This window comes from Corylus avellana, chromosome 7 (genome assembly GCF_965113065.1).
Source record: "Corylus avellana chromosome 7, dhCorAvel1.hap1.2, whole genome shotgun sequence".
Taxonomy (NCBI): Eukaryota; Viridiplantae; Streptophyta; class Magnoliopsida; order Fagales; family Betulaceae; genus Corylus; species Corylus avellana.
In genome coordinates, this window is record NC_142496.1 from 10,078,753 (window position 1) to 10,103,879 (window position 25,127).

Consider the following 25,127-nt stretch of genomic DNA (forward strand, 5'->3'; position numbering starts at 1 on the left):
TTAACTTTTAACTTTCACTAGGTGACTAGAATTTCTAACATTTTCCAATAAGAATAATTATAAATATTCAAGTCCTATTTTATTAGGCAAATGTGAATTATGTGATGAAGCTCATCAATCATAAATTATTTATTTTAAAATTAAAAACTGCTCTAAGAGTTGAAGAACATTTAACACCCTCCATTATTTATCCACCTTAAAAGTTGACCAGCCAGTACTCAGTAGTACGCTTAAGGCTTTGAGTAGACAGCTAGTCCACTCATTTTCGGCTCGTGGATAAACTTGCACTCAAGGGGGAAACATGAAAAGGACGTCAATCTAAATTCACTCCAAACTTGAAGAGAAATGACAACCTAACTACTTTATGTACGGTTGCTTCTATTTATAGTGTAAATTTATTATATGCATTTATGAATTCGGTAGGATCAGGGCTGCTGCAAATCAATGATTTTCTCTTCATATTTTTTGTCTTAAAAACGGGACTTAGAGGTCACCGGCTCGGTTTGAATATTTTTTCCTTAAATGTGTCACAACGGGGCAATTGCTTGCCACCGGAACCTACCGAACAAGTTCCACCAGCGGTGCCTCACAAACAACCGGTCCGGCACTGAAACCTCACTACAATTACCAGCAGTGCCACATTAAGCTGTGCTCCTTCTGTTGCAGCCATCACAAATGAGATAGCACGTGATGAATATGCTCTCAAAACAACCTCTGCAATATGTGAACTTCATCAGTCTGCCTGTCCAAACAAACTCAGAAAATGATGTAATAGAAAAGAGCCCAAAAGAGATTATTAACATTTCCCATACCTACTGTAAATATAATGGAAAAACTTTGGAAAAAGTCCACATAACCCTCTCAAGCTACTACCAAATTGACAATATCTTTCCCAAATTTTCAATTGTGACAATGTCCCCTTCAAACTATCAAAAATTGCCAATGTTCCCCCAAATGACGAAACTATCCTTAATAAAATAAAAACAAAAAATACTAAAATTTCTAAAAAAAAAACCTAAAACTAATTAAAAAAAATTCCAAAGGGTAGAAAATTAAAAATTAAAAAAAAAAATCCTTCTTATAAGAAAAAAATTAAAAATTTTGGATTTTTTTTGTTATAAAAATTTCGTTTTTTTATTTTGTTTTATAAATTTTTTAAAATAAAAATTTCCGTTCTAAAAATAAAATTATTCTTATATATATATATATATATATATATATATATATATATATATATAATTCGTTTAAAACTAATTAAAAAAAAAAAAAAAAAAATTGTTCTTTTGAAATTAAAATTTTTTGTTTTTCTAAACCCTAAAAAAAAAAACATAAATTTTTTTAATTTATAGTGGTATATTTGTCTTATTAAAAAATAGGGTTAAATACCTCAGACCCCCTCTAGGGTTTGCCAATTTTATTTTTTTTTTCCCTGGGGTTTCATTTTTATCACAGGAGGTCCATGTGGTTTTGATAATAGACCAAATTAGTCCTCCGTCAATTGACCGTTAGTTGACTTTAACGGAATTCCACGTGGACCAATCAAATGTTGACACGTGGCATCTATTTAATTTTCTTTTTAATTAAACAAAAGTATTTTCGAAAAAAACAAAAAAGAAAAGAAAAACAATTGGAGGTGGCCGAGCCACCCCCTTGGCTCCGGGCCACCCCTTGGTGCCCAAGGGGGTGGCTCGGCCACCCCCAATTGTTTTTCTTTTCTTTTCTTTTCTTTTCTTTTTTTTTTTGGAAAATACGTTTGTTTTTTTTTTTAAAAAAAAAAAAAAAAAATTAAATAGGTGCCAAGTGTCAACATTTGATTGGTCCACGTGAAATTCCGTTAAGTCAACTAACAATCAACTGATGGAGGACTAACTTAGTCTATTATCAAAATCACAGGGACCTCCTGTGATAAAAATGAAACTCCAGGGAAAAAAAAATAAAGTTAGCAAACTCTAGGGGGGTCTGAGATATTTAACCCTAAAAAATATATTGGGGCATTTTAATCTTTTGTTAGTCTTGGGAGGGACATTGACAATGTTTTGTTAGTTTAAAGAAGACATTGTCACAATTGAAAGTTTGGAGGCGACATTGTCAATTGAGTGGTAGTTTGATGGGATTATATGGACTTTACCCAAAAACTTTACTTACTACTCCTCATCTTTTATCATTTTTGTAATCATATCCTTAAATTTTAGAAAGTGTCAATTTAAGATTATTATTTTTAAGAAGATTGCAATGTCAACCCTCATATCTAAATTTAGTGTTAAATCCTAATGATCGATAAGTAAAATCCCCCTATTACCCCAAAGATGTTTATAAAATTACAAAAATAACTCACATTTAGACGGAGTAATTTTGGGGATTTCACTTTCTCTTGTTAGGATTAAAGTTGAATTTTGACATGAAGGTCAACATTAGAAACTTCTAAAAATTGTATACCTAAATTGACATTTTTTTAAAGTTTAAGGATATGATTGAAAAAGTGATGAAAGATCTTGAGTGCTAAGTAAGTTTTCCTAAATATAATTGAGAAAAGGTTTCAAGGCCACCTTTTACTTTTCTTTTCATACAAATAATGTGTAGAAAATAAAAGTAAGCATGACGAACATATTGTGTGTGTAAACGTATCTAACGTGTGTGCATTTGTGCAACAAACTATAATCTTGAGGTCATTTATGTATGTTCTTTCTTCTGTGCTACTTCAGATCAAATTCTTCTCAAATAAAAGTTTGTTAAATTACTCTTTTGGTCCTTACGCTTATAAGAATTCTAACTTCATCCTTGATTGTCACCAATATATTCCTTCTATCCAATACCATCATAGAAATTGATAATATGGCAAACGTAAAGACAAGTGACATCCACAACTTTTGTGACAATATGATGGACAAGACTACAATTAAAAAATTAAAAAATTAGGAATGAAATCAAAACTTTTCAAAATCTACAGACCAAACTGGACCAAACTGGAGCATGTCATATATTAAGAACCAAAAGAAATTGGCGGAAAGAGCGTATTAAAAAAGAAAAAATCTTCCATGAAAAATTTGTTAAGCTTACCAATGATCATCATCAATCATGGCTGTTGAAAGTAAGGCTGTCCTTAAATCATCAATGTCCTTGACCAATTTCTCATTTTCCTCATTCCCAGCCGATATCTCGAGTTGTAAAGCTGCATTAGCAACAACATGCGACGTATCACAGAATCAATGACAGTGTGCTAGCAAGATTAGCGGAGAGTGCAAAAGTTATTTCATTTGTTGCAACTCATAATCTAAATATTTCCTTGAAAAATATTAGAAAGAAATTTCTAGCAACATTTATATCCATCCATCTCATTACAGTACCCTGTACCCCAAGGAGAAAAAAAAACAAGCGTGCGTGACATCTTATGACACAGGCATTTCAAAGGTTAAGACTTTTAGGGTCTAGGAAAGACAAATTAATTAAGCATATAATCCACAGCGTTGTGAAGACCTCCAACTTGAACTTTACACATCTTCTCAAGGGAGACAACAATGGTCTTCTTCTAGCCTACAGTCATAATTAATCATTCCAAGCCATTGCCACATTCACTACATGTTACCATATATATTATGTAAATTAAAAGAATATTATTCCTCAGAAGCGAGACATATTGAACCATCAGCAGTTTAGATGTTAATAAAATCTCAGAAACGCTTTCCTTCTGTCTGATAACTCCACAAAAATATACAAACTAAGCCTTCCCCACAAAGGAGAAGTTGCATGCAGATACCAAATGTTATTTTGATGTATATACTGGATTATTCTGAACTATCATTTCCACACGATTGGTAATCTTTGAGGAAGTTGCATTCCAGTGGTTTATGTCTTTCTGTAGCTTAATTTTGAAATTCAAAAAACCTAAGGAACTGTTTAGCTTTAATGAATTATCTCACCAATCAACAGTATGTACCCAAGCAAAAGAGACAGGAGAGCTGTCAAAGAGTAGTACAGTTCTAGATAGTCATTACAACCGCCTAACATTTTTGTTTAAAAAGTCCAAGAAAAAGAAATCAATCTTTTATACATCAAAGGAGCTACAGGGCTTGTGATTTGATTTCATCCCTGCTTTATATAAATGAGATAAAAAGAATAAGCTGAAAGCACTTGAAGCATATTCTTACCCTTCATCTTTTTAACTAAATCTACAAATCGGTCAAACACAAATTAACTTATTAATAAATCATTGAATGAATCAGCCGTGAAACCACAGATGTAAAATGCTATTAGAAAAACTATACTTGTTTAATTATAAAAGAAGCAATTGCTTGATAAATATACAAAGAAGCAATACACATACAAGTAGATATTCAATAATTATGGCAATGGAAATAAGAAGTGTACAGTAATTAGTGTTTGACCGATAGAAATAACTTTATGTCCATATGCTTTTAAATGATAAGAATGTAGTAAGGCAATAACAATTAATATTACCAGCGTTAGAATTATGAAGATCTTCAAGAATTTCTTCCACAAATGCCGACATTGAATTTTTCAAAGCATTATTGTTCTTATCCAAGAGATGGGTTTCATTTTCAAGTAACTCTTTCTCTGACAACAATGTCTCCAATTCATTATTTTTTCCTTTGTCAATGTCCCTCTGGAATTCTAGGCAGAGTGTGGTAAATCCTTCCCTGTACCAAAACAGTTCATTCAGTCATCAGTGTCCTAGCTAGCTACATACCAGTTAAAATCAAACTTAGAGATTGAAGCTTCTAGTGCCAATTTTGCTGGTACTTCCACAGATTAGAATGAAACAAATATTATGAGAAGCTCCAACTGGAAGAAGATGATTCTGCAGTATAGGACAATGATATGAAAAAATACAACCACTACCTAATTTTGTGAAATTTGAAATGTTAAAATTACTTATAAATATACACTTCAAAGGCAAATTTCAGGATTTCTTTAACATTAAACAATGCTGGTGACCACATCACGGTGTCTTGCCAAATTCTTAACAAGTGTTACATGTGTCCATGTCATGCCAAATTCTTAAAAGTACCACAACATAGACATAAGATGCAGACAACAAGAAGTCAATTTTATTTTCATTTAGTTTTATCTAATTTTGGGGTCAAGGGTACTTTTTTAGTTTTCATATAGTTTGGGCATGGTTTTTATTTTTACTTCATTAGCTCTTATTTGGTTTTTAATGTCTTTGGGATTTTAGTAGTGCGTTCTATTAGTTATTTAGTTTAAAAGCTTAATAATCAAAATCATTATAACCTGAGTCTTATTACAGTCTAAGTCGTTTTAGGAGTTTAATTTTTATTAGGGTTCAAGGCAAGACTGTTTTACGGGGATTAGGGCTTCTTTGGGTTTTATAGGGGTCTTAAGTCTTAACTTCTCCTTTTTTTTTTTTCTTTGGCGTTCTCTTTTATACTTCCAGTATACCAAGGTTACACCCGTTTGTGCTTTTGATATGCAACATTACTTATAAAAAATAAAAAATAAAAAGTTTTTTTAGGGTTAGGTGTCCAAATCTTACCAAGATTCTAAGCTTTACTAGGAAATTGGTCATTCCTTTTATATACTTCTTGTGTATTTAGGGGTGCCTTACGCTTTTATTGATTAGCTTTTATTGATATTAATCGATTACTTATAAAAAAAAAGAATAATGTACACTCACTACTATTTATAATATCAATTCTAAATCCTAAGAGAATTATGAACTCAAATGTGAAGTGAAGGTCACTTTGATGCATTTAAAAGTAAAACCTTTATTGCGGTCAAATTCTCAGTGCGATGGGTGATCATATGTAGCATTATAAGAACACCATTCACAAGAAATCCAAATCCTTTAATTAAGTCAAAGAGATAAAAAAATTTCCCTTTGAGATAGATTTAATACAATTAATTATTCTCAGTCTCTGATCAGAGCATTTTAGTAAGAGTTACTAAAATAATTATGTGCATGGTGAAATGAGATTTTACTAGTACAGAAATAATTAAGTGATTAAATTGAGTACTCAAGAATAAGATGTAGTAAATTAAAGTGATCGTCAATTATGACTTTAATTCGACTACAGAATATTTCATTGAGAGATTACGTGTTAAAATAAGTATAATTTATGAGATTAATTGATCAAATCAAAAATATAAACTAAAGTGCAATTACAATTGGTCAGTGGAATCAATTTGTAATTAATAGTAACTCATTACAAGTCATGAGATGACAAGTGTCATAAGCTTATTGGAGTTAGTTTCCCTTTAGGTTTCTCTTCAAGCTAATATAATTTGACCATAGTGATGGGCTTCTATTTATTTATTTGAGCTATGTTTTATTTTAAAACATGGATTAGTGTGACACACTGGCATAGCGACGTGTAAGTGGGAATTGGGCTTGGGATACAAGTTAATCTTAGCATAGGGGACCAATTTTTTTTGGGAACTTCGGCTAGGGATAAAACCCTAGCCCTAGCTGTGTTTCTCCAAGAGGAGAGGCTAGGGATAGAGCCGTCCACTATGGTGGTGTTTGGAGACTAGTTTTATGCCTCCTCTCTAAGCACTCAAGAGCCTATAAATAGAGGAGCTTGTAGGCATTGGATGCACACACAACATTGAGTATAATACTGAATACTATTGAGAGCCAACTCTATTTGGTCATGTTCAGTCATTGAAGAGAAGATCTCAAGGCTCTAGAAATCCCAGAGGCAGCCATGTACGAGAAGCAAGAAGAAACAAGATTTTGCCCAATAGACAATGAGTCGCCCTTTTTCCAAGTAAAAGGGATTCTCTTGCCTTTAATTTTTTAAAGCATGATCTTTCCATAATATCTTGAAGTTGATCAATGGGATTATTACGCTATGCATATGATGTACAAAATCCCAACACACCCATGGCCATGCAAAAAAGAACTATATTATCACCTAACACATATAGAGAAAGTTCGTTTCAGCTTTAACAGGAATTCTTTCATCAAAAACATGAGAGAGAGAGAGAGAGAGAGAGAGAGAGATTAAAAATTGAGGCTGCCCCATATAGCATTTAAAAATCTCAAACATGTAAAATCAGCCTACTGAATCAGAGTAGATATTCTACACTACACTTACAAAGACTTTTTTCAATACCGCTTGTCATTTATTCTTTTCAGCATCTGTTCCCGCTTCATTCTTAGACAACATAACTCATGCTCCAAGAAATTCAGTGAGGTCCTTGAATTATCTTTAGTAAAGAAGAAAACATTATTAGAAGCCCAAGACAAAGACTATTCTCCATCAAAGATGTGCAGAAAAGGAACAATATGCAAAAGATCCTTGATTGTAAAACGCATAAGTGAGAACAACTGAGGCCTTAAATGTCAAAACAAAATGAACACCAAACACTTTTTTATCAATTGTCCTCCGTGGATAAGGAAACATGGAGACATGTAAGTCTATTTAAGACATACATGATCACTTGGATAAGGAAACCTTGAAAACTGATTCTCATGGGATAACTCAAGTTAATGTTGATAAGTCTCCGGGGCCATCTAAATTGTAGATAATATAATTTGTATTTCAAATGTTTATACGGTGTTGTCATCTTATTACCTTGTAATTCTCCTATAAATGAAACATAGTACACTCTCATAAGGTAGAGAGGATTTTACATTCATTTTTATGTCTTGTTTATTTTCTTTTATGGTATGAGAGCATGTCCTGATGGCTTCCACCACTTCCAACAATGATTCAACCAACTTAAACGCCAACCCAAACACCTCTTCTCCCTCCGCATCGCACCATTAACCAACCTTCATCATCTGGTCACAATGAAGCTAACCCACGACAATTATCTATTATGGAAGGCCCAGTTGGCGCCTTACCTTCAAGGACAACAATCTTTGGTCATGTTGATGGTTCCACCCCACCGCTGCCACAAACTATAGCAAATCCAAACAGCGCCGACCATGAATCATCGACAATTGCCAATCCCAAGTTCATGCCATGGCTTGTCCAAGATCAAAATAGTTTTGAGTACTATCATATCCTCCCCTCCAAAACTGTTTTATCTCAAGTGATCAGTTGCTCCACTTCCCGTGAAATATGCGGTGCACTGGAAAAGATGTACCACTCTGAATCAAGAGCAAGGGTGATGCATATTCATCACCGGTTAGCAACGACAAAGAAAGGCAGCACCTCTGTCACAATATATCTTCACAAAATCAAGTCTTTGGTAAATAGCCTCACTGCTGAAGAACTTTAAAGTTGTCATTTTTACTCGCCGGACTCAGATTAGATTACGATCTATTTGTCATCTCAATTGTCACTCAAGTTGATCCTCCAACCCTTGAAGAACTCTATGGGCATCTATTGACTCATGAGCAGCGCATAGAACAAACCTCCAGGCAGCTTGATTTGTCTGCCAATATTGCCACCCAACGACAATCTGGGAATGGAACAAACTGTGGTGACCAGATTTATCGCAAGGAGCAAATCGCTCAGGGGCATGGGAATAATAGAGGCGAAATAACCGGTCTGCTTCAGCCTACAATACTACACCTCATTCAGTGTGTCAAGTTTATGGAAAGGTAGGACACACCGCCTTGATATGTTTCCACCAATTTGATCGAAGTTATTAGATTGATAACAACAGTGCAGAGTCCAGCAAGCCACAAGCCTTTTATAGTGCTCCACATCAGTCATCTGACCTCATCTGTTATCTAGAGTCAGGTGCGACAAATCACCTGACAACATACTAGAACAACCTCAACATTCAAACAAAATAATACACTGGGCAGGATCAAATTTGTGTGTATAACGACTTAGGTTTGAATACATCTCATGTTGGTTCTTATCGCATTTTTCTCCATCGACTTTTTTGTTCTTATTAAATCACCACTTGTCTTAAAAGTTTAACCTCATAAAAAGAGGTAAATTTAATCATTTAACCAATACTTTAACACTCTTCCTCACGTGTGGGCTCAAACTCCCTTTTAATAGGTGAGACCTAACATGTGTAATATTTAATTGAAATATGGGATGAATTGATAGAGTCAAAGTTCGAACTCTTGACTTTTGGCTCTGATACTATGTAAAAAAAATAGAGAATAAGAACGAAGGAGCAAAAGAAAAGAAAATCGGAGTATGGTATTCTTATTCCTTGATATTTCCATACAGTTTACACAGGTTCAATAGAAGAGACCTACGAACTGATATGGAAAGAAATAATGACATATTACAATAAGATCAAATCAGAATAATAATAGGCATAAATCAAGGAGGGCCAAATCGTTCGATAGTTTCCATTTCCAACACTCCCCCTCAAGCTGAGTCATAGATGTCTCACATGCTTAAGCTTGTATAAGGCTAAATGAAAAACATTGCTAGACACCCCACTTGTCAAGATATCCACAAGTTGTTCTCTTGTCTTCACTTATGGTGTCCAAATGATATCTTCTTAATGAACCCCTTGATTTCTTGTAGGACAGACACAAAATCTCCAATAAGTCTCCCAGCATCTTGAACCTCGTGTGTGGAGAGTTTAATTCTCACTATAGGAGGTCACCCGATTCTTTATCCCCATTTTGTGAGTTTTAGACATTCAACTAAATAGCTCCTTTTTGTGTGGAGGGTTGGATTCTCAATATGAGAGGTCACATGACTCCTATCCCCATTTTGTGAGTTTCCGACATCCCACTAAATAGCTCCAATACAAAACCACTTGGGCTCAAGCTCAAGGGAGATTAAAGAAACACTTGAGCTAATCATCAACACCACCAACGATGGAGAAACTAACAACAATGACAACTTGTAAATTACTCTAGTACTCCCCTTGAGCAACAAACCCGATGGTTGCTCCATGTAGCCCAATCAAGCAATAAACCACCTGAACTAACACAAACCGAGCTTGAAACTCACTGAACTGGACGGAATATACTCTGAGCCAGCAAGAAAATGCTTTGAACCAGCAGGAAAATGCTTTGAACCGGCAGGAAAAGCACTGAACCAATCAGGAATTTGTTATCTGTGAGTCAATTTGCTAAAGACAATAATATTTTCTTTGAATTTTACCCGAAATATTTTTTGCGAAGGATCAAATTTCGGGAACCCCTCTTCTTTAAGGGCCGAGTGAGCACAATGTGTACATTTTGGCATCCAACTCCAGACGTTCGGCTTCCTCTCCTATGGCATGTCTTGATGAGCAAGTGTCATTTGATGATTGACATCGCCGGCTTGGACATCCAGCTCTTCAAACCATTCAATGGACTGTCGCTCTTCATCTTCTTCAGAAGATGTCCAATAAAGCCTCTGTTGTATGTTCTGCATGTTAGCATCCTAAAAGTTGTCAACTTCAAAGTCTTCTTCGTTTAGGTCAAAGAGTCCTTTAGACTTAATTTTTAGTTATGTTTGGGGGCCTCCCCTACTTTATCAAATAATGGATGCCAATTTTACGTGTCTTTTGTAGATGGCTTCAGTAGATTTACATGTATTTCTCCTATATGTGCTAAGCCGGATGTCAACAATATTTTTCTGAAATTTCAGGCCCATATCCAGAGATTTCTTTCCACCAAACTTAAAGTAATTCAAAGTAATTGGTGCAGAGAGTTTTGTTCCCTAAGCCCAATTTTTACTGCCAAGTGAATTTTATACTACATTACGTGTCCCCAGACCCACCAACAAAATGGGTATGTGGAATGAAAGCAAAGATGTTAAAACGAGCTTGGCCCTTTAGCCCAAGCCTCGGTTCCACAAAAATATTGAGACGAGGCTTTTCAAACCGCTTGCTACCTTGTTAATAGACTACCCACTCCAATTTTTGGCAATAAATCACCATTTGAAGTCCTTTTAAGCAAAAGCCTAACTACAATTCTTTGAAAACATTTGGTTGTGCATGTTGTCCCTACTTGTGTCTTTATGGGCTATAGCATGACTCACCATGGTTACAAATGCCTTGCCCTTGGTACGGATGGCCTCTATGTATCTCAACATGTGGTTTTCGATGAAACCCAATTCCCTCTCTCATATTGCATTGTCACCTACTGTCCCAGCCCATGTTCAACCATCCACTCATATATTGCCACCTATGTTACTTCAATCTTCACATTTACTTCCCAGGCCATCTACTTTTAATCGGCCCACAAGTGTTGATGTGTCAAATATAGGGACTCCTTTGTGTGCTGCTTGTCCAGAGAATACCCAACATCAGCAAGATTCAGCTGCTCCTTTATCCTCAAGGTCAGACTCGGTTCCAGCTGTATCTTCTACACCTCAGCCCACTCGCACTCATCCTATGACCCACATGATCTCAAAATCAAGTCTTCAAGCCAAGTCAATTCACTGATGGCAGTATAAGATGGCCACTTCCACATGCTTTGCCTGCTGCCACTTCCACATGCTTTGCCTGCTGCCACTTCACCAGGTGTTTCAGAACCAACATCATGCACTGCTACCTTCCAGGTTGCCAAATGAAAGAAAACCATGCGAACTGAATTTGATGCCTGATTAATAATCAGACCCGGGCACTCATTCCTCCTCATGCTCATATTAATATAGTTGGCTGCATGTAGGTGTTTAAGATCAAGAGGAAAGCGGATGGTTCTATAGAGTGGTATTAAGCTCGTCTAATGGCCAAGGGATTCCATCAACAGAAAAGAGTGGATTTTGACGAGACATTCAGCCCCATTGTTAAACCTACAGCGGTGCTAACTGTCCTATCTATTGCAGTCACAGCTGGTTGGCATCTTCGACAAATTGACATTCCAAAAACTTTCCTTCATGGGTTCTTTTGTGAGAAAGTTTACATGGAGCAAACCCCAGGACTTCAACATCCTAAGTTTCCTCAACGTGTATGCAAGCTTCGGAAGGTGTTATATGGTTTGAAACAAGCCCCTAGGGCTTGATTCTCAAGACTAAGCACACAGCTGCAAGAACTCAGCATTGTTGCATCCAAGTCAGATATCATCTATAGGTCTTCTTCGTTGGTTATTTTTGTTCTCATATATGTCGATGATATTATTATAACCGGGCCTAATAAGCTTTCTATTGATTCACTCATGGTGCTTTACAAGTTCATTTTGTTGTTAGGCCTTGGTCCTATTAATTTCTTTCTTGGCATTGACGCTTTACTGGTATATGAAGGCCTTTTCCTTACTCACCGTTGGTACGTTACTGATTTGTTTAAAAGGAGCAATATGTCACTTGCAAAACCAGCCATCACACCCAGGGAAGCAGCTTCTCAACTTTCGGCCACTATTGGAGATGTGTTACCCAATCCAACATTACATAGAAGCTTTGTTGGTGGACTTCAATATGTGTCCCTCACTTGTCCAAATATCTCTTTTGCGGGGAACAAAGTTTACCAATTTATGCACCAGCCTCTTGTTCCTCATTGGCAAGCTGTCAAGAGAATACTACAGTATCTTAAGGGAACTATATCACGTGGCCTTCTTCTACGAAGGGTTTCTCTCTTCACCTGCAAGTATTTTCTAATGCCAACTGGGCGGGGTGTCTTCAGAACCGTAGGTCTACAAGTGGATTTTGTGTCTTTCTTGGTTATAATTTACTGTCATGGAGTTCTCGGAAACAATCCATTGTTCCTCATTCGAGCACAAGATCTAAGTATAGATTGCTAGCTAATTCTACTGCTGGTCTTATTTGGATACAATCATTGTTGTATGATCTTGAATTTTCCCTTCCAACACCGCCCAGCTTATGGTTTGATAATCTTGAAGCTACATATCTCACTACGAATCCCACATTTCATGCTCATACCAAGCATATAGAAATAGAATATCTAGATTTTCATTTTGTTCATGATCATGTGTCGTCAATGGCATTAATTGTTCGCTTCATTTCCAACAAAGATCAGATTGTGAACACACTCACTAAGCCATTGCCTACCAGTCAATTTTTGCTGCTTGTGACAATCTCAACATTCATCTCTTACCATTACAATTGAGGGGGCGTACTTAAGACATACATGATCACTTAGATAAGAAAACCTTGAAGACCGATTCTCATGGGATAACTCAAGCTAATGTTTGATAAGTCTCCTAGGCCATCTAAACCATTGTAGTTACTTATCAAAAAACAAAAATCTAAACCATTGTAGTTGATTATATAACTTGTATTTCAAATGTTTATAGGGTGTTATAATCTTCTCATCATGTAATTGTCCTATAAATGAAACATAGTACACTCTCGTAAGGTAGAGAGGACTTCACATTCATTTTCTGTTTTTGTTTATTTTGTTAATCTAATTTACTCTATTCAGTCCAAAAATTAAATCTAAGAATTTGAAAGGAATTGACCTTCATCAAGATTATCAACCCTCAAACACCCATATAACATGGCATAGTCAATAAAGCATCATCTTGACCTTCTTGCCACCAGTCGGTGTATCATTTTTTTTCTTTGTGATTGTCATCAAATTTAACAAAGTGAACAAACAATATACAAACTCTATCCTTCTTCCAAGTAACCAAAATTATGTAATAACCTTGACTCAACGGTCATCTCAATTTGATATTTATGTGCACGGGCAAATCAAGAAAGGAAGCAGAGGAAGAACATCTTCGACCAAAACCACATAATGAGGGGAGGGTCAATAATTATTATCAAACTTATTCGGCATTTCCTAAACTCACTCCGCTCTTCTAATGAGAAATGCTAGGTGTTCTTTTAGTGTTCTCCTGATGTCCTCCCAATTGTAACGTGACTTTTAAAATCACCAATAGATTAAGTCAATAATGATAATCTCAAATTCAACGATAATTTTAAAAGTCACATCACAGTTAGAAGGACACCGGGAGAACACTAGAAAAACACCTAGCATTTACTACATTCAAAATCAGTACTTATCAAAAAAAAAGAAAAACACCTAGCATTTCCTAATAAAAAAATGTCAGCATATTCATCTTAATCTACATTACTCGCATGGCTTTTCAGGCGAATGCATTCCTGAATTTTCTCCAAAATCAGATTTCCAATACCTTGCAAACAAAATGCATGCATCTCATTTCGTTCCTATTCCCTATGATACTTGAATCCTCAATTAAGCATTGTACTGAAAACTACGGAAAATAAATAGGAATAATAAGAAGAATGAACGTACTGGTAACGGTGGCCAATCCATTGGTTTCAAACTGCGAAACGTAAAGCGTCTTTGTTAGCTCCGACTCCCTCGCAGCAAAAGCGCTCTCAATCTCCAAGCATTTCACGATCTCCGATTCAATCTCGCGCGTAATCTGAATGTTCGCCTCAATTTCTTCATTCACCTAAAAGTTTAAGCAATTTTTGGCGATGATTATATTGGTTGCTGAGGAAGCAGCTGATGGAGCCCTAGCTAGGTTGAAGTTTGGTTGAGGAAGAAGGGAAGGAGTTGTACCTGGTCAAGCATGTCCTTGAAGGAAGAGATCTGGCAGAGGATCGCTCCCGAGCCGTCCATTCTCTCTCTCTCTCTCTATGCGGGAACGTTTGAACACCTACAACTTCTCTGTGGAGTTCCCGCGTTTTATTCACAAGGTTTTGAGAGGAGGTGGAGTTGAGGACATTTACTGTTATGGGCCTGGATGAAAGCCACACGGCTTTCAAGCGTCAGCATCCCGCCTCGGAGCGGAGCCATTTGGATAGTGCGTCGGTTTGGATTTGCGATAAATACTTAGAGGGAAAATTATACTTTAACCGTTAAAGTTTTTGGCGATTTATAATTTGATCTTCAAAGTTTCAATTTTAGCAATTCACTCTTTAAAGTTTTAAATTTTTGCAATTCGACCAATATTATTCCAAAATTCTCATATTGCCCCTAATTTTTAATTTTTAATTTTATTTTTTATAATAAATAAATAAAGAATAACAAATTTGGGAGTGCAAAAATGGTCTGGTGAATTTTTTTTTTTTATAAAAAATTAAAAATTAGGGACAATATGGGAAGTTTTGGATACAATTGTCAAATTGCAAAAATTTGAAACTTTGGGGGATGAATTGCCAAAATTAAAACTTTAGAGGTCGAATTGCAAATCGCCCCAAACTTTATGGGGGTAAAATATAATTTTCCCTTATTTTAAAATATGTGGCAATTCATCTTTAAAATTGTAGTTTAGACTTTAAAATTATGCATTTTCAAAAAAACACCTCATTACCTGCGATTTGAAAAAGTAGATTTTCTAAGTTTTCAAATCACAATTTTTTAAAAACGCAATCTCAAAATGTTTATTTTCTATAATTTAATTTAAAATCGCACTTTTTATTTATAAAATCGCAATCTCAAATGCAATTTTCCACGTACTTTCCGTTGTATTTCCACTCTTTTAGCAATAGTTGGGTAATGGGTAATTAATTTAGTAGTGGTTCTGTTATTGTTTAGTGCATTGTATTGTCTTTTTACAAGAGTCTAGGTCGTGGGTTAATGGGTTGGAGAGTTATTAGAGTTAGGCTGTCGGTTATCTTACTTATTTGTAGTAATTAATTCAGCTTTTCATATGAATGAATTACACAGAAAAATGAGAAAATTATCAAGTGTTTTGTATCTCCTAACCGTGAGTTAAAGAAAGTGGAGGAATTGGCTCCTTGAAGTGCTACAATAGTTGTCTTTATTGTCTTTTATTGTTACTTCTTTACAAATCCCATCATCAAATATCTACGTCCATAACAAGTGGTATCAGCTACAATAGTGGCGGATGGTACTCGCTTAAATCAACTTGTTGAAACAGTAGCTAATCTTCGTGAAGACAATGAAGAAGCTAAGGAATTTCAAAGAAGCGTGAGGGAATTCCAAACCAATGTGCAGATTGCTCTTGATAAGCACGACACCTTGTTTGATTCCATCAAGACCCAACTCTCTAGTCTAGCTTCAAGCTATGACAATCTCAGCAGAACTCGAACTCAGGATAAGACTAATGCAGAAACTAGTAATGCCAGAGCTCCATTTGATGAGAGAGGTGGAATACAAGCCAGAACCATCAAGTTGGACTTCCCAGATTTGATGGAACTGAGCTGCATGATTGGATTCTTAAGGCAGAGCAATTCTTCTCCTATGGCGGATAATGAGAAGGTACCAATTGCTTTGTTCCATATGGAAGGGAGAGCTCTTTCATGGTACCATTGGATCCAGGACTCGGGGCTATGATGATCATGTTGGAGCTTTCACTAAGCTCAAACAAACATGGATGAGTATCAATAACAATTTGAGATACTATCTAATAAGATCACCTGGTTGAGTGAAGATTTTAGGGTAAGTACATTCTTGCGTGAACTCAACAATGAGGTGGGGATAATAGTCACCAATCTCAAGCCCACTTCGTTGTCAGGAGCATTCGGGGCAACACCCCAACAGACCCCTTGGCCATCTCAAAACAATGGATCACCCTGCACCCATAACCCCATCTGCCATGCAACTAACCAATTTCTCCTCATAAATCCGACACACCAGCATTAACCAATCCAGTTACAACCCCAACAACTTTAACTGCAAACCTAGCTTACCCATTCGGAGGATATCATCTTCTTAGATGCAACAAAGGAGAGATAGGTTTATGTTATTATTGTGATGACAGATACCAACCGGGGCATAGGTGCAATAGGCCTAAATTATACCTATTGGAAGGGTTGGAGAAAGAAGGGGAGAAGGTGGAAGAAGAAGGGGTGCTTGGGACTCAAGGAATAAATGGTCAAATAATTTAATCATTAAATAACAACTTATATTCATTACAAACTTGAATGTAAAACAAAGATATGTTATCTTTAAGATTTGGAGCTCTCTCTCTTAATTTTTATTTTAGGTATATTTGTATTGTACCATTTGGCACAAACCATTAGTACATAATAAGTTACACAAAAGCCCCATATCATTAATTAATTAATATGACATGACATATGTCACATATCACTACTTAATTAGATCGAGGGAACTTAATTGAAATCAAAGTAAAACCTACAAACTTAATTATCAAAATTAAAATCACATAAAATCCTAGTGACTAAATCAATTTATTTTTCCCTTAAATTTTTTAGTTGACCACATCCTTGCCCATCCTATGGAAAAATATATTTCAGCTAAATGCACGAACTCCTGAAAATCTAGAGATTTAATTCCCTGCTACCCTTTTTGCCTTTGTATCAACTTGTCTTTGCAATCCACAGAAATTGATTTAGGTCTTTCTCTGTAAGATCTTTACATGTAGGATCTGTTCTATGAAACCATCTAATGAAAACATCATCTCTTTCAAAAAAAAAAAAAAAAGGGATTGAACATCCATCGATGTTCGGTTTCTTCTTAAATTGTGGATTTACCTTTATAAGTTATATCAAAGACGCATGACAAGGAAAGTATAGAAACTTAAACATCACATTATGGCTAAAATCGTGTGACAATTTTTTTAAAAAAAACCCTTCGAAGTGAAAAAAACTTAGATGCATCCAGTTAAATAAAAAATACATGATATCCAATTAAAAGTTCATAGAATTGACAATTAAACTTTTGCTGATGCTGGTGCCAAACTGGACAGTCACAACTACGCCTCTTCAAATAGCTTGACACTCCATTTTATAGGGGATTTGCTGAAAGCAAAGATCTCCTGAAGCAACATCGGCAATAACATGCAACTTACATTTCTCTTCACGAGGGGATTGTAAAAAAAGGAAGTTCAACTGTTTAAAATTTACATGAACAAATTTAAAATGTATCCACACTTAAAAAGATGATTGTGGCTTCATAGTTCAACCATTTTCAGTGCAGAAGTTTATGGGTGTTAAATTAAACAATTATCAGCTAATCATCATTCATGGTAGTGCTTTCTATCATGGTTTTTACTTTTTCCTATGATGGGTTACTACATAATTGAAAATCTTAACACATGAATGTTGTTAACTCGCACAAGAGTCGAGCATAAAGTATATCCAAAACAAAAGCAAAGGACAAAGAGAACAAGTTTTTGAAAAAGAAAAATGCGCACATAACAGAGTATCTTCTGTCATTGAGAAATTGTTTATATCGAATTCAAATTATTCTCTTCAAAGCTTTTGGCACAATAAGTAGTTGATAAATTCGATTCTCATGCCATTAGCAGTATTAATTTATGTGCAAGTGAAGAGGTTTTTTAAGCAAACAAATGTTGATTCGCTATCATTCTATATACATGATATTTAGAAGTAACAATTGATCCAGAGATGTGTATAACTTCAAGCAGATAACTCTCCAACAACCATGTAATAGTTTTGACCCACTCGATGCCATTACTAGGATTCCATCTTGATGATTCCTAACCACAGGAGGGTGCACTTTCCCTGAGCTCATGAAAAGGGCAAAATTCACTCCCCTCCAAATCTCATTGAAATTCATAAAATGAATTCCTCTTTTTTCATTTCTGAGGAACTGTCTATAGCTCATCCCCTTACTTTGTCAAGAAAATACCCAGCATAGATCAAGTTCATCTTCCCACATGTTGGGACTTCTAAGCAAGCAGAATTGCATGTTTCATACATTATATTGAACTCCTTAGGGACAAAAGAGGAGCACACTAAAGAAGTTTTAACCCGATAATACCAAAGATCCTACTAAACCTTTCAACCAGAAATTTCAAATCACTAAAATCTCCAGATAATCTTTTCCTTTCCACCATGCACTATTATTAAAGCATTGCCTCATCAGAGAGAACTTTCTTGAAAACTTTGAGGCTAGTGATTACATTCCAGATCCTTCAATTGATAGACTTGTGCAGATATTGAATCTAGATCATTTTGGACAAACTGAACCCTTAAGTGGTCACGAGAATGAACAACAAAAATTTTACTTTTGCCAATTGAAAATGCCAAAATGATGCAAGCCGAGTACATGGGATGTAAAAAAGACCAATGAACACAAAACTTCGCATTATCCTTCCAAGGAAGTAAAATGCAAAAATTGAGGTCCTAGTACACCTGGAAGAAGCACCAACTGTATCCTAAGAGAGCAGACTCCTTGCTCTTGTCGTTCTAATGCTAGTTCTCATAACCATTATTGTACATCAAACGAGCATATGTACATATACACTTTAGAGACTGTGTACGAACTCTAGGTACACAAATACTAATTTTCTTGTCATTTCTATGTATATACTACACATAAAGAAAGAAGCTTACAAGCAGCAAACAGACAACAAGACTGTGAAGCAAGCCCTAGGCTTTTTCCTTTTATCGATTTCAGGACAAGTACGATTGTGTAGAGCTACCTATGCTTGTTATTGGTTATTTTCTAATTTAGTAACAGCAAATCACATCCAAGGAATGCAAACTAAAATATTCAAAGCTAATAGCCCCTTAAAATGCAATCACACCATCAAAAACTACCAAAAACCACTTGCTGTGTATCCAGCATTCAATCAAGACAGAATGCAGCAAAGAGAGAATCTTTTACCTTTTTGGTTCTCAGTCTGATGGAATTGCTTCAACACAGCAAGCCCTCTTGATCTCCTACCCCACAGCTTGTGCCCTAGTCCTTCAAATTTCAACAACCAAAAGACAAAAAAAAAAAAAAAAAAACACAAAGTGTGCTCTTTTGGCCCAAAAAAAAGTCTTTGAAACAATACCTAACAATAAAATTGAACCCAATACTATCACTAAGCCTAGTTTACTAGTTTACTTGAGCAAACAACATAAAACAAATGAATCAAAATTTCATTTCATTTCCTTCCCCTTTCCCGCATTTTCTCAGCAACCAAACAGTATCAATAAAAAGAAGAAGAAAAAAACAAAAAAGTACGCAAATTTCGACAAGACTCCAAAGCTACATGGATTCTTCAAGCTCATTGATCTTCTCTTTCTTCTTCAATTCGGCTTCATACTTTTTTAATCTCTCGTTCATTTTCTCCTATGTTCACAACAACAAAAAAAGAAATTCAGTACAAATCAATTTTTTTTTTTCGTTTCTTAAGGTTTCTCGGCAACCCAAGGGAGGGTTTAGAAATTGGGGGGAGCTGACCTTGTAGCTAGTTTCGACGCGGTGCATAACGTAGAAGCCGAGAACACCACCAAGAATAGTGCCACTGATGATCCGAATGTAGCCCCATCTCTGTGAAGCAGCCATCACCACTCTTTCTCGTACTTTCTCTTTCTTTCTTTCCTCAATTTTCTCGGGAAAGTTACACCTCGGATTCTCATTTAACTTGGGCGGCGTCAGAAGCCGGTCCACCGTTTGTTAACTTTGTTTGACTTATTTGCGTTATGCCGGTTCGATCGTGCGTTTCCGTGGTTTACTTGACCCGGGAGCATGGCGTAGTGGGTAGGGGTGGGCACGGGTCGGTTTTTGGGCATTTTTCGTACCCGATCCGCACCCCTCGGGTAGAAAAATTGGTACCATTGAGTCATTGACCCTGCTTTAATGGACAGTACCCGCCGGGTCTCAGGATTTAAGGGGTGGGTAATTCGTGTTTGTCGGGTCGGATCGAGTATTCTTCTTCTTCTTTCCTTTTATCTCTCCTGCGTCGTCTCTCTCTTCCTCTCGGCTCCCCTCTCTTCTCTCTCTTTTCTTCTTCTTCTTCTTCTTCTCTCCAGCGTCTCTCTTCCTCTCCTCTCCCTTTTCTTCTCTCCTCTCCATTGTTTCTCAAATCCTATCCGTTCGTGACTGCGTCCAACGTGAGGAAAGAGAGATAGATGGTCTTTTGCTTTTTTTTAAACACTCAAAATTTTGCGGCATGTTTTAAAAACACAGATTATTCTTGCGAAATCGTAATCTGCAACCCTTATATGAAGTTCACAAATTTAAATGAGATAGGAAAAATATGAAAAAAAATATTGACATCAATCGTTTCTCTTTATTTATTTATTTTATTATGAGAAATGCTATTGGTTAATATTTTTTTCATATTTGGCTCATATCATCTTACAAATCAACCATTACATTTGTGAACTTATGGACCCCACAAATCTAATGGTTGATCTATTAAATTTATAGAAAAATATGAACCAAATATGAAAAACTTTTTGACACCTAGCATTTCTCTTTTATTATTACTTTATTATTTATGTCTCCCCCAAATTACTAATTGTTTCAATATATCTTCCCTAAACTATCAACAAATGTCAATATTCTTCCAAAGGCTTGCAAAAATTAAAAAAAAAATAACCATAAAAAATTTTCAATAAGACAAAAAAAAAATATCCTTTAAATTAGAATAAAATTTTTTTAAAAAAATTAATTAATTTTTTTTAATTATTATAATATTTTTTTCGTTTTCCTATATATATATATATATATATATATATTATGTTAGTTTTTCTTTTAGAAAAAGTAAAAAAATAAAAAACAAAAAACTATCCTTACAAATTGGTTTTTATTTTTTCTATTTTTAAAACTTTTTCTATATTTTTTTAATAAAAAAAATAAAAAAATAATAATTTTTTTAAAACATATATCCTTATAATTTTTTTTTTTTTTTAAATAACTTAAAGAGTTTTATTTTATATTTGATGAAGGGCACTTTTGTCCTTAGGGAGACATTAACATAATTAGTAGTTTCGAGAGGAACATTAACAATGAGATAATAATTTGAGAGGGGCGTATGTATATTTTTTCCTAAAAATAAAAAGGAAAGAGTTTGGCGTATGGAGTTCATCGGCAAGAAATCATTAGTGGTGCTTTGAAAAAAAAAAAGAAAAAAGAAATTACTAGTTGATTTAATTATTGAAAAGTTGTAGCAAATTCATCAACAAAATGTTTTCATTTATACTTATTAGCCCTTATGTGTAACGCCCTGTGTAAATTAATTAACTGGTAATTGATTTCATGGTTCGCCTCCCAACCTTATTCTTCTCAGAACAAGATTTAGGGATCTTATCAGCTCCAAAGTGAGACTACAGCGAAAGACTTAACTAAGGGACATATATAGCAATAATTTGAAGCCACAATCACAATAACTAAAGTAAACATAAAGCATCATAACATAGCTAGATTTCCAAATGTATCGGTCAAAGACCGGTTAGCAAAATAATAATACAAACTACTAATGATTGTTCTGAAATAGCATTAACACCAAAGCTTAACCAAAGATAACATAAACACAATCTTGATCAATTCTTGACGGGTAGTTCCTTCAGCATCCTACATGAATTTAAGCCACATCGGGTCCAGATCCTAAAAAATGACTTGAATCAAGTTCTTCGCCACCACTAATTGGCTACCCGAATTCATCCTCTGCTAAACTAGCTATGACAACACATATTTTCATAATGGAAGGAAAAAGAATATAAGGGTAAATTCAACGACTTAGTGAGTAAAAATGCACATAATGTCCATGCGATTTGAATGATGAACTTAGTTATTGATAAATCTATGCAGCATTGTGACATGCCAATTTTTTTTTTTTTTTTTTAAATAAAAAAAAGGGCCTATCTTCAAAGGCTTAACAGGTGATGGGTCGAACTACCCCAAACCCGGCCTATGATCCTAAATACAAATACAAGTCGGAGTTGGAGAAACGATAAATCCATATGTTAAAAGAATCATAACGAATATTTAATTAAAATCAAATCATCCATTGTATCCATAGATCACAATGGATATTAATCTCAATCTAATCATTTGATGTACCACCGGACGAAATATAACGAATATAAAATTTAGCATGAATAAAAGAACAACATTCAATCAAATGAAATTAATCAAACAATTGAATTGACTTTGAACAACAATTTAATTAAAAATCACATTGTATACATAAAACGACAAGAACATGAATGTTTATCAATGACGAGGCTTCATCTTCAACCTCAGTTGAAGGTTTTAGCCTCTCATGATAACAAAAACAATAACAAATTGAATTGACATTGTGAAAAACATAAAACTTACAATAGAATTGGAGTTCAAAGCTCCAAAAACTAAGAAAACACGAATTTTGACAAGGTACGGTGCCCCCGGCGCGTCTCCATATGTTTACAATAGAAAAGAATGATATTTATAAGTTAATTTTAGGGTTTTGGCACTGCCAGGTTGGCCGACTGCACTCGATCGCACTCATGCATCACTTTCCACTTTCGATGGGCGTGTGTGCGCTCGATTGCACTAAATGTGCGCTCGAGCGCACTACCTTCGAAATTAGCCAAATCTTGTGAAACATGACTTTGTATATCTTTGAGTTAACTTTCTAATAACACCAAGATCACTTCAATCCGAGCTGTAAAACTAGAGATATGGCCTTTTTAGTGGGAGCCGTCGGGTGCAAATAATCGCTCGATCCAAATTTGCTGCAAATGCTCCCTAAAGTGTCTTAAGCCCTAGAATTAATGGAATGAGTTACATTTTTCCCTTAGCAACCTACAAAACACTAAAACACCCAAAACTAACTAAAACACCCAAAACTAACTAAAACATCAGAAAATAATAAAGCTAAAGGCTTAGCAAATGCAAATGAAGTGGTCCAAATATGCAATATTTGGTACTCATCAGCCGGGATCATATGGAGGTAAATTTTATAGTTATTATCTATTAATAGGGGGATTTTGATAGGATATTTCCAGAATGTTTCATGTTTTAAGGTTCTGACTATCTTTTCTGCTTTCTATTAGGTGTTGTCACCCATAAAGGATGGAGTTGTTGTTGGCTGGGATACGGTTGACAACATATAGGACCATGCTTTTAGGTAATTACTGAGGGTGATATTCATCTACTTCTTTTCTGGTGTTCATGAAATAGAGATGGCTTGAGCTAACAAATCGTACAAATATTATATGATTGGCAAATAATGATGAACATATGATATCTTGCAGTTTCGAGATATATATGGCAAAGCTACTGTCATTTGTCCATTTTGAGTGATAGGATAATACTTTAGAAGAGATCTTGAACCATCGATGTTGACCCATTATATAATGAGGCCTCATTGTACCTGTAATGTTTCATTTCCAATTCCCTAAAACATGATATTAGAAGCCTAGAGTGTTGCCACCCATAGATGAGGTGAAGTCTGAAGGATCCCATAGTCATTGCTCTCTCTCTCTCTCTGTAGAAAATATGTTTATATGCTAGCATATCAAGTATTTACCTATGCATGTACTTTTACATTTAATGTTACATTCCAAACAACATAGAAATATGCCATCTCTCTTGCTTGAAAACAATCAAATTTTGTATGTAACTATGTGAAAACATTTTGATTTTTTATTTAAAAAATCATTTATCAGCTTAGACCAATGAGTTCTAGTTCAAATAACACATCTACTTGTGAGCACTGGGCGGAGGTTTGCTTGTGGGTTCAAAACCCATAAGAGGTGTTTGTTATTTATCAATAAAAAAATCAGTTATCAGTCTAGAAATTTGTACTTCCTTTCCATCTCATACTATATGATTTTTTTTCTTTCTCAAATTATGTTTCTGTATGCTGTAACTGGTTGCCCTTTTGCTTTAGGGACTGCCTATTGATTGATCCTTAAGAGCATCCAATGCTACTTGCAGAACCATCTTCCAATACTCAACAACAAAGAGAAAGGTGATTTGGCACTGTGTAATATTTTTTCTTAGTTGATGATACACTTGATGAGTGCTTCTCATTATCAACTCATTTTAGAGCATTTCGTGGATTTATAGTCTTTATGTGAGTAGTATGGTTATTTTAGAGCTACTGAGAATTGACTTAATTTAGTCATTCCTTGTAGCTTTATTTGTCAGTTATTTCCTGAGTTATAGCTGGTATTTTTTTTCCTCGAAAGATATTGGTAACTGTTGAGTGAACACTGTATAAATATGTTGACATTATTTGTGTAAACAAGGTCTTCTATGATACAATGATAGTTCTAGTGTTTATGTTCTGCAAAATGAAGCTGAGAGTTCGACAAAAAGCTATCTAGCATCAAGAATTTCAGCTGAAACTTGGGGGAAAAAAAATCTAAAGGATACTCTCCTCCATACATACATGTGTCCTCCTTTCTGAACTTTTTATCTCATTTATTGTAATTATCTTGATACATCTTAGGGCAACATGTATGAGAGTTTATCATTATTCTTGTCTCTTATTATCGTTACATCTTCAAAATTTAATTTCTCAAATTGGAAAATTTTCCAAATATCAACTTATTGTATTTAGAAAGCATTTTCATAAATAGGAACTTTCTAAATAAATCTCAGACATCAATAACTTTTCATTTCAAAAGTTCATTAGAAACATTTCATGCATTCAAAATAACCTCATAATATGTAAATAAAATAATTATTTACAA

General features: G+C 35.0%; 2 protein-coding genes across 5 annotated transcripts; both read right to left on the reverse strand.

Annotated features, from left to right (window-relative positions):
- Positions 1 to 483: 483 nt before the first annotated feature.
- On the reverse strand, positions 484 to 14,398 carry LOC132185928 (uncharacterized). 2 transcript variants are annotated; one of them, XM_059599745.2, is made up of 6 exons: positions 14,332 to 14,398; positions 14,059 to 14,221; positions 7,095 to 7,188; positions 4,456 to 4,655; positions 3,058 to 3,169; positions 484 to 714 (listed from the first exon to the last, which is right to left on the reverse strand). In XM_059599745.2, coding segments are annotated over exons 1-6 (630 nt in total). In that variant the 5' UTR covers positions 14,392 to 14,398; the 3' UTR covers positions 484 to 713. The 2 variants fall into 2 exon arrangements, with proteins under 2 accessions (XP_059455728.2, XP_059455726.2); XM_059599743.2 differs by lacking the exon at positions 484 to 714 and having other exon boundaries at positions 3,037 to 3,169.
- Positions 14,399 to 17,327: 2,929 nt separating this feature from the next.
- LOC148584458 (ATP-dependent helicase/nuclease subunit) lies at positions 17,328 to 20,445 on the reverse strand. 3 transcript variants are annotated; one of them, XR_015912856.1, is made up of 3 exons: positions 19,900 to 20,445; positions 19,336 to 19,788; positions 17,328 to 17,518 (listed from the first exon to the last, which is right to left on the reverse strand). XR_015912856.1 is itself a non-coding variant. In XM_088518300.1 (2 exons), exons 1-2 carry the CDS (start codon positions 20,002 to 20,004, stop codon positions 19,705 to 19,707), a joined length of 189 nt encoding a protein of 62 aa, XP_088374426.1. In that variant the 5' UTR covers positions 20,005 to 20,445; the 3' UTR covers positions 17,328 to 19,704. The 3 variants fall into 3 exon arrangements, 1 of the variants encoding a protein (XP_088374426.1); XR_015912855.1 differs by having other exon boundaries at positions 17,328 to 17,591; XM_088518300.1 differs by having other exon boundaries at positions 17,328 to 19,788.
- Positions 20,446 to 25,127: the final 4,682 nt, after the last annotated feature.